The sequence below is a fragment of the Nicotiana sylvestris genome, chromosome 6 (genome assembly GCF_000393655.2).
Source record: "Nicotiana sylvestris chromosome 6, ASM39365v2, whole genome shotgun sequence".
Taxonomy (NCBI): domain Eukaryota; kingdom Viridiplantae; phylum Streptophyta; class Magnoliopsida; order Solanales; family Solanaceae; genus Nicotiana; species Nicotiana sylvestris.
Window position 1 is genome coordinate 206,197,086 of NC_091062.1, and position 10,889 is coordinate 206,207,974.

The window sequence follows — 10,889 nt, forward strand, 5'->3', positions numbered from 1 at the left end:
TAAAGTATCTATAATTTATTTTTTACAAGTACAAATAATGCAATAGTGTTAAAGTTAATATGAGATAAAAATTAACCATACTTAATTTTTAGATAAATAAAAAATAATAGTTTCTTAAATACTATTATCAAACTACACATTTTACCTCCGTAACATAAAATAATTAATAAGATTCATCAATACTGTAATTTAAATTAGTATTCCTTCAAGATTAAATACATAATTACTTTCAAATTTGACATAGAACTTAAGACATGAAGATTAGCGGCGGGCGTTCTGGCAGTTTGGATTGGATATGAAATTTTTGTTTTGGTTTTCGGATTGAAGAAATGACAATCCAACTCCAATCCATATAAACTCGGATCGAATTTTTTAAGTTCAGCAAACCGATACCCGACTGGTCGTTTTGAGCTTTAGCGCGTCGTTCGGCAGTTTGAGGCCATGAACATCTTCAGTTCACGTACTATGACTCGTGCACATGGTCGTAATTCGAATTCGGGAAGTTTGAAGTCGGTTTGGAAAGATAATTCTCATTTCGGAAGCTTTAAGTTGGAAGAATTGGCTAAGTTGTGATTTTTGAATAAACGACCTCGGAATCGAGATTTGAAGGTTCCAACAGGCCTTCGTATGATGATTTTGTCCTTGGGCGAATGTCCGGATTGGGTTTTGGATGACTCGAGTACACGTTGTTTTCGTATTCATACTACGTTCGAGAGTGAACAACTCAACCTAATATACGTCAATGATTTATATTAGAGAAAAACTCTAACTGCTTCTGCGATCCCTCTCATAGCTGCCAACATCCGCTTCTACGCTGCCAACATCGCACCTGCGGTGTCGCAGGTGCGTTCCACTGCTCCGCTCCTGTGATGAACGCCCAACTCTGCCCAGCCCCCTTTCCAGTCGCTTCTGCGATGAGTTTCACGCTTCTGCGATGTCGCTTCTGCCCAAATGTTATTCAGAACAGCAGAAAAATTAGCAGCTTCAATGTCCAAAATTAACTCCGCTAACCTTCCAAAATCCACCCGAGGACCTCAGGACTTTAACCAAGTATATGACAACATGTTCTAAAATATAATACGAACTTAGTCGAGGCTTTAAACCACGTCAAACCACGCCGAAATTACGAATCACGCATCGAATCGAATTATGAGTTTTCAAATCTTCCAACTTCTATATTTTGCGCTGAAATATATCAAATCAATCCGGAATGACTTCAAATTTTGCACGCGAGTTATAAATGATGTACCATATCTGTTCCTATTTTCGGAATCGAAATCCGTCCTCATTATCAAATTTCCACCCTCGGTCGAATTTTCCAAAAAAAAATTCTATTTTCCAACTTTCGCCAAAATGTGTCGAATTGTCCTAACTCTTACGGACTTCCAAATCCGGACACACGCCTAAAGCGAAAATTACCATACGAAGCTATTGACATCATCAAAACTCCATTCCGAGGTCGTTGCTCAAAAGTCAACTCTCCGTTCAACTCTTTCCATTTAAGTTTCAAAATGAGAATTTTTCTTTAAATTAAATTTCGAATCTTTTGAAAACCAAACTCGATGGCACACACAAGTCATAATACATATTACAAAGTTGCTCGGGACCTTAGGTTGCTGAACGGGGCATTAATTCTTAAAATGACATATTGGGTCATTACATCTTCACTGTAATCATCCAAATACATTATTCAATTAATTAAATCATTATCAACCAAATGCACAGAGACATTAATATGGCTGATAAGAAGTAGCAATAATAAAACCATGTCCAGCTAGAAAGTATTCTTATTAAGGATGTATATCAGTCGGTTCAGTTCGGTTGTGAATGTTATTGGCTCGATATATCGGTTATCGGTTTATAAATATGCTAAACTGATAAGATAGTGATTATCGGATATCGATTAATCAGTTGTCGATCATTACAGTTTACCCGATAAGATAACTTAATTTAGAGGAAAAAGTATAGTGTACAACACTAATTAATCTTATAACCTTGATTCCTTCACTTATGTTCTAAAGAGTGAACAAAAGTTTTGTGGACATTTGGGGACCAATCAGCAGAATATACTGAACACTAGGAATATTAGAGGATCATAATTACAACAGTTGCTTTCCTACAAAGAACTAAGAATATACTGAACACTAGGAATATTAGAGGATCATAATTACAACAGTTGCTTTCCTACAAAGAACTAAGAGGTTTTGTCAAGTCTACTTATTCAAACAGAGTAGAAACAACACAAATAGTAGCCAAGAGTGCAAAAAACAATTTGTAATGTAAAATTTTATATAGTTATAATTTCTAAATAGGTATTTATATAATCAATCTGGTTCGACTTTTTCGATTAATTTTTGCTTAACCAAATAATTAAATTTTATATGTTCTTAAAACTAAAAATCAAAATCAAATCAAATAAAGAATGTTGATTTTTTTCTCCAATTTGATCCCTTTTCTGTTTGGTTCAATTTCTCGTGAACACCAAGATAGTTAAATCAATTCTTGAAATAAATATTTTGAATATTGTATTACTGTAGTACATATTTGATATAGCTTATTTATATCATAAAGTCATCCAAAATTGGGATATGTACTAAAATAAAGTTTCATTTTAGTATTATTTTCACAAGGTAAAGTTTCTTTTTACTATTTTTTTTACATAAGTTGGTTGTACATTTGTAGTATTATATGTATATAAGTTGGCTGTATATACTATTTTTACATAAGTTGGCTGATATTTTAGAATTAGCGGGAGAGAGAGATAAAGTTAGGGTCAGAAGAAAATTCAGGGTAAAGCACTTCTCCACTCCCTTCCTTGGCATAACTCTTCAACCTCCTCCATACCCAACAAGCTCGTCCATACCCACCAAATAGAATTCCACAACATTGTAAATTGGAGAAAGAAACCGTTTTTTGGCGCTGGTTTTTGGGATTTTTGGCTCCAAACGAATATCAGGATAACCACTATATATATATGAGAAAAATGACTGGAAAAAATACATTGCAAAGTGAAGCAAAATTTCTGAACAGGTATGTATCATTTCACCTACTCTTTGTTTGAATAAGATTCAATAGATTGTAATTGCCACAATCATATATCAAATTATTAATTCATTAATTATTTGTGGCATAGACATTGATATGCTTTTATTTTGTCTCATATGATCAATCTAGATGAGAATAAATCAATTAGAAGATTTTGAAACAGAAACTCTTTAATTTACTGTGTATATTTAGAGTTTTTAGTTTACTGTGTATATTTATAGTTTTGCATGGTGTACTGAAGGGGAAATATTAGATATTATCATAGTAGGCATCTATTTTGTGTATATATTGACGTTTTCTGTCTGGTTTTGAGGGAAGAGTGGATGGATTGTGGAAATATGGTATTAAAGCTTCTGTTTGAATCGAATCATGCTTCTTGGTGGCCCTTGGGAATTTGTTTGATCGGATAATGGCACTTTAAATTTAGATGAACTGAAACAAAGTGTTTTAAGGTGAATATTTTGTAGGGTAATTTATATTTTTGTTGAAACCAGTAAACATTTCTTCACTAGGCTCAATCTTTGTCAGACACACAGCTTCTTTTAAATCTGCTGCATGTATAACTTATAAGATCTTTGGTATAAGTTTTTGAAAAAAATTAATATTATGGAAAAATAAAGGAGCTGTTGATAGTTCCCATACTATTTTTAGTTTTGATATGTCTTTATAATTTTGATATCGCTGCCCAAGTAAGTCTAGTGCCTCTTCTCTTGCTTTTTCTTGCCAGTCAGTGTGCCTAGAAGAAAAATAGTCCATGAGAGCAATGTCTGCGTTGTTTCTTGTTCAGCAGTCATCAATTATTTCTTCAAATATGAGCTTCTCTCTTCCAGCAGTATCATGATTAGCTTTCAAAAGCATTCCAAGATAATCTGTTGTAATGTTGTCCATATTACTTACCATTGCACACACTCTTTTCTTGATTATCTCTGTGAAAAGTTGCTGGATTTTTCTTTCAACTTTCACCATTGAAAAACTTTCATTTATACGGTATACGTTTTTGAAAACATAGTTGATGTGCCTTCAAATTAGAAAAATTTCTACATAAATAGATCTTTGGTATGTTATACTAATTACTTAACTCGGCTAGTGATGCTTCAATAGTTCAATAAATTTTAGGAGAAGAAGATAGTAAATTCGTATTAGGAAATGATGTGCATCAGGCTTTCCAGATTGATGATTTATGTTCTTTTTGAGTTTTTCTTTAGTTATTTCTAACTTTTGGTTTGTTAAACTAATAGATTTTACATCTAATGAATATACTAAAATTATATAGTATTTTTGGTAGAATTCTACAAATCAATGGCACCAGGCGGACGTGTCTCTAGACAAACCACAATTACAGGTGCTTCTACTCAAGCAAGCCGATTATCTGATCCATCAAATAGTAATAATCCTACTCCTAATACAGGTAATACGTACCTTTTATTATATTGACTAGGAGTGTATCTATTAATTATTGTTTGTTCTCCTTTTTAATTTGATGCTTATTGCTCATTGTTGTCAGTGTACTATTTTTTGTTGTTTATTCTTATGGATCCTTTTTTTTTTTTGCTTGTTCTGTGCATTCCATATTGTTTTTCTATATGCAACTAGTATATCCTGCACTTTCTAATTCAGAGTTTTGGTAGTACTATTTTTATTGAAACCTTTGCTGTAAAATTGAAGTAATTTCTTATTGTCGGGTCAATTATATTGCAATTCGAAGGTATATTGGGGATTTTCATTTCTGTGGAAGTCATTATCTGATAAATTACATTGCACCCATTCTTTCTTATTGGTTTTAGCAAATACTAAGGGTAGCCAAGAACTTCACACCTATTGCAATATTATTTTTGAGTTTATCTTTATAAAATAAACAGATTGTGTTTAAAAGAGGGGATGTAAACAAAGTTTCTGATTGTCGCCCAATAAGAAGTTTCAACAAATTCTTACTTTCCTCAACTGGAAAGAAATAACAATCTTTATATTCCAGCATCTAGGATTCTTTTGTGTTTAAGTTGGAACCAAATATATTAATATTTGAAACATTCATTAATGTTAAACTTGAAACAGTAGAGTTTTCATTTGTAGCATGACAATTAATTACTAATATATATACATGGTTACCATTTAAGAATTTTAGCAAGTATTTTGAACTGATTTTTACTTTTTAAAATCAGATGATTCAACTAGAATCAGGAAAGGTCGTGGAAGGACAATGGGAAAAGGTCTTGAGAAAATGAAGAAGTCTATAGGGAGAAAGATGGTTATAGACATCCCAGTTGGTAAAGGAAGGCCAGTTAAGGCAATTCCATCAGCAAAGCTATCAAATGAGTTAGGAATTATTGCTCGCAACTTTCTTTCGCTTCCAAACAAATGGAAGGAACTCACAAGAGATGATAAGGATGCAGCATTAATTAGATGCCATGTAAGGATTCTATATTTTGGTAAATTTTATTACATTATAAATATGTTAGTTTTTAATCTTTTACCAGCAAAGGAAATTTTGATTGTTTTGTGAGTGTCTTCAAAACTTCTCATTTTGCAGGAGAAGTTTGAAATTAACTTGGACGAGCATTACACCAAAGATAGCTGTGAGGATTCTGAAAAATAGAAGCCGACAATGGCGCTACAAATTAAAAAAGCTATTTGAAAGTGCAAGCTCCGAGGAAGAGGCTCGTAAAATTGAAGTGCCAGAGTTGACCCCGGAAAATTGGAACAGGCTCTGTGATATGTGGGCGAATCCAGAGCATAAGGTAATTTCTATTCATATTTGTCTCGTTATATCTTTTTCTGGCAAACAACATTCACGATTTCTCAACCTTTTTCTTTAAGTAATTAAGAATACGTACAAACAAAATGTACAGAAGATTTTTTCAGAAAATATTTTTCTCTACTTTGTAGCTGCAACATTCATTCATGGTTGATATGGCTTACATTGATATGAGTAGACTCTTACAGAAGATACAAATAAGAGTAGAAAATAAACTGGAAGTAAAAAAGAAAAAAAAGGATTCTTTAAATGCCTCTGAAAATTGCAACCTTTGAGAAGAGCTTGACGTGGTTCTTTAGTTTATGTCCACTCTTTTATGCTAACATCTGAGAACTTATAGTGCGAAATGATAATAAGCTTTAGCATCATATTTGTTTCATTATAATTTTATTTACTTATATTTATATATTCTTTGTAGAGACGATGCGAGATAAACAAGGTCAATCGAACAAAGCTGAAATCTAATCATTTCATGGGGTCAAGAGCTTTTGTAGCTGCTCGTGCTGAAATAGTAAGTTATACTATTTTTATTTTTTGGAACTTTTCCAATCTCTATGCTTGGTAGGCGAAAACTGAAATCTCAAGGGACATTTTTAATATTCAAAATGGTGAAAAAAAGAAAAGAACTTGCACATACTTTTAAGTATTGCTATTTTTCATTCATAATTCAAATCAAGTTAGTTTCTTGTTGCTGTTGTGCAAGTTTTTTATTGCAATTGTTGAGTATTCTAAAGCTTGTTTGGCCTATTTATTGCTGTCGAGGCTCTGTTTGTGACTCGTTATTGGATTTCTAGTTTTCTTATATGGCATTTCGTGAACCGGTTAGCTTCTTTTGCTTTGCTGATATCTGGTTTCCTCTTGTGAGGATCATCTGCCGTGTTGGCTCTGAACTCCATATTTGCACTAGGATCAATCACTGCTTTAACCACCTGTTTCCATGTTAATGTAGTTTATGAGTGTTTTGATAACATAACTTAGCACTTAAAACTAGACATATAACTTGGTTAAATATTAGACATTTCATGCTCTTAAGTAGTAAATTACTAGAACTTGACTGTTAAGCTCTTATTATGTTTTGGTGTAAACTGGAACTTGTAAATGATGCTGAAATCTTGTTAGATCTCATTTCCTAATTTACAGCCCCAACGTTAGTGCTGATACTCAATAAAACTTACCTTTTCTAAATAAAAAGAAGTAGAAAACTTGATTCTCATCAGACATTCCATCAACTATACTTTTATATTTGAAGATTAATGTATCCATTGATTTTAGTTAATATCTGATCTCTTCTCATACGGAAGGCATATCTTCTATGTAAAGCAGTTATTTTTATTTTATTTATGTTTGAGTTGTTCGAACTCAGAAAGCATTCTGTGTCAGTTCTTCCTCTTCCTTTGTATTTGCTTTTTTTTTTGCTTGAGTTCTATGATCCCTGCCTACATTAGAAAGTCAGATGTGTGGGATGAGAATTGCTAAAATGGGAGAAACTTATCATTTGTATAAAAAATAGAGAACCTGCTTAATGTGTAGTACTTGACTCTTTGAAACTAACCTTGCCTCATATGTGTAAATATTTTCACAACCAGACACCAAACCTATTAATAAATAAGAAGTTTTTATCTGTTTGTATATGTTATGCAGTCATCTAGATATCATGCCCTCCAGTTGCCCATGTAAGAAAGTCGCGTTTCTATTAAAGTCAACAATGATCTGAATCACTGCTCTTTTTCCTTCTTTGTCTGGTTTAAGTTGTCGACAATATGAAATGAACTAGAGAGGCTGCATTTAGGATGTTTGATTGAACTCTTTTTGTATTAAGAATAACTTAGATAGTTAGATGCGTGTTTAGGGTCTTTGGTGGAGTTACATATTCGACTTTGGATCAATGTTTGGACCACGGGAATATGAGAAAGGGTCCCAAGGATCAAGGGGAGTCTGTTGTGAAACATTGAAGCCTATTTAGTTATTTCTAAGTTTGAGATGTAATTTATAGTGAACAAAGTCATGGTGAATTGGTAATTGAGAGGTGGGGACGTTTCTGTGCAACTTGTTTCTTTCGTATCTCTTACTTTTCTTTAAATCTTTGTCAGCATGCTTTAGTTAAACTTTTAATTATCATATATTAGTATCACATCTAGGACCTTAATAACAAGGAAAACCAGTTCTATGTCTGCGTCATGTATTCTACAACAACTGTTAGTAGTAGTATTTTAAGGCTCTTAAAATATATTGAGCTTTCTGATATAAAACCTTTATTTGTTTCCTTTCTCTGAGTTTATTTTTGTATAAAAGGGCAGTCAACATATAAAAATTCTGTCTTGTTGTTAGTTGGGAAGCCATAACTACTCTTCATTAGTTGTCTAATGTTACTTGTCACATCAATTTCTGACTCTGCAATGTTCTGTCTTACAAAACTCTCAAAAATGGTTGCTTTGAGAGGAGTTGGTATAGGTAAAAAGCTTTGATCTACATACATTCATTACCTTTTGTTGAACCTGTAATCTAATCATGTCAATGTGGTTGAGGTTCAATCACCCTAGGCATTCATTACTAAGATGATATTTTAGTAATATTTCATATTATTTTCATATTGTGTAGGGTATGAAGGAACATGAAGGAGTAGAGCCAAATAGGATTGAGTTCTACAAAAGTACCCACTACTCGAGTGAAAAAGGATGGTCATCTCCAGAGGCTGAGACTAACTACGTAAGTAATATTTTAGTAACATGTCACATGTATTCATTCTATCTTATAATTAATTTAACTGATGTAATATTTTTATGTAGAACAAAATGAGAGATTTGAGAGCTCGGTCTGTTTCTGAAGAGAATCCAATGACTATTGATGAAATTGTTGATAATGTACTTGGTACAAGGTCGGGATATATTAAAGGTCTTGGTTATGGTCCAAAGCCTAATACAACTACAACAACAAAAAGAAGGACAACAGAATTAGAGGATGCTCTTAGGAGGGCAAAAGAGGATGCTGCTACTACCCAACATGGTTTACAAGAACGTTTGAATGTAGCTGAAACTGAGGTAGCAAATCAGCAGATACAGATAAAAACATTAACTTCTGAGCTGGGTACTCTAAGGGCACGCCAAGAGGAAATATTAAACCAAATGAAGCGTCATTTTATTGGCTCATCACCATCAAGGTTAGAAGTACTACATCTTTAAATGATAAATTCAAGTATAATTCTTTTAGCATCTAAGTTCGAATGTTTTTTTAATGATACAGTGAAGATTGAGCCCCACCAGATTATCAACTTTGGGTACACTAAACTTCACACTATTTAATTTTTTTCTCATTTTTATTTACTTGTATCACAATTCATTTATTTGTTTCACCAATTAAACTCTACGTCTAACAAGAAGTTGTAGTTTATGCCAATTATATCTTATTTATAACATGATACCATAAAGTACTAACTTAAATCATAATTTTTTCTCTATCTTTTATACAGGTATATGGAGGAAACTATTGGATCAAGACTAATTGCAAGTGAAGTGTCACTGCATTCCTCCACTTCTCAGTCCTAGTTTAGGAGTAATATTTCTCAATTAGACTTTTACGTTGGACATATTTACTTTAACTATGTTTCTTTTAATTTAAGGAGCTTTTATTTCAATATAGTTTGAATATTAGTTTTATGATCAATGGTGAATATTTTTGTTATTACCTTTGATTGTTTTTATTTTTATGTTATTACGTTGATTGTTTTATTATGTTATTTCAAATTCGTATTACGTCAATCTAAAACAAATACGAATATAAACGTCATCAAACATTTGTTATTAGTGACAAACAAGTTCACTTTTATATAGTTTTTAGGAATATCACATTTTCGTCACTAAACAAATTAAGTTCGTCATAAATTCACTATATTTAGTGACAAAATAATTTATGTCCCAAAATCATCTTTTTATTGACTACGAATCAATTTTGTATTATTTGACAATTGTAATTGTCACTAATTATGATAACTTATAGTGACAACTTTGTTTTGTCGATAAAAATATTCTTTTTAGTGACAAGATGGTAGTTTTAACTACAAAATTATAATTGTTACTAATTATATATTTAGGGACAAAATACTTTTTTGTAGATAAAAGGTAGTCTTTAATGACAAAATTACGGTTTTCAACTACGAAACACACATAGCTTTAGAGACATTTAACATCGTCACTAATTAAACTAAATTTTAGAGACGAGGCAGTTTCGTCGACATTAATGCACTTTTTAGTGACGAAATCATACTATTAAGTACGATTTTTTTGTACTTTTTATGACAAATAAATTCGTCATAAATATTACGTATTTGGGGACGAAAAAGAATTTCGTATTTAATACTTCATTATTTGGCGACGAAACACAAAGTTGCCTTTATATGTTATTAGTGACGGTGTTTTAGAGACGAAAGATTGACAAAAAAAATTCATCATAAAAATTCTTTGGTGACGAAAAGTGAATCATAGGTGACAAAATAATTCATCATTGATAATCAAATTTGTTGTAGTGTCAGTAGGACTTGTTCCAGCTCTTCAACCGTTGACTTCATGGCATCAGAATCATCGGGGATTACGAATGTTCGAGGTATCATATAACTATCATCCTCGAAAGTTTCCTATTGCTCCGATCTAGTCGAGGTCGACGATTGTGGTTGCTATTTGACTTTCTGCTTTCCCTTTGACTCTGATCCCTTCATTGACAATAGTGCAGATACTGGTATTACCTCATCGATTGCAAACATCTCTTTGGCTGCGACTTGTTCGCCGTACACTATTTTGATCCCTTCCGGTGTTGGGAATTTCAAGACTTGATGAAGTGTTGAAGAAACTGCCCTCATATTATGAATCCAAGGTCTTCCGAGCGGTGCATTGTATCTCATATCACCTTCGATTACATGGTTCGTTTCCTGGATAGTTCTGGCCATGTTTACTAGCAAATGATTTCCCCTTTGGTGGTTTCACTCACCATGTTGAAGCCGTTGAGTACTCAAGTTGCGGGCACGATTTGATCTTGGAGGCCGAGTTGCTCTATGACCCTTGATCGAATAATATTCGCCGATCTACTTGGATCAACCAACACA

The 10,889-nt window shown here is 32.7% G+C and overlaps 2 protein-coding genes across 2 annotated transcripts; both read left to right on the forward strand.

The window, feature by feature from the left end:
- Nucleotides 1-2,961: 2,961 nt before the first annotated feature.
- Nucleotides 2,962-5,638, forward strand: LOC138871970 (uncharacterized). Its single transcript, XM_070149898.1, has 4 exons — nucleotides 2,962-3,030; nucleotides 4,331-4,453; nucleotides 5,205-5,452; nucleotides 5,573-5,638. The coding sequence occupies exons 2-4, from the start codon at nucleotides 4,345-4,347 to the stop codon at nucleotides 5,636-5,638; spliced, it is 423 nt and encodes a 140-aa protein (XP_070005999.1). The 5' UTR covers nucleotides 2,962-3,030; nucleotides 4,331-4,344.
- Nucleotides 5,639-8,398: 2,760 nt separating this feature from the next.
- Nucleotides 8,399-9,525, forward strand: LOC138868086 (uncharacterized). Its single transcript, XM_070149899.1, has 3 exons — nucleotides 8,399-8,503; nucleotides 8,584-8,954; nucleotides 9,264-9,525. The coding sequence occupies exons 1-3, from the start codon at nucleotides 8,399-8,401 to the stop codon at nucleotides 9,337-9,339; spliced, it is 552 nt and encodes a 183-aa protein (XP_070006000.1). The 3' UTR covers nucleotides 9,340-9,525.
- Nucleotides 9,526-10,889: the final 1,364 nt, after the last annotated feature.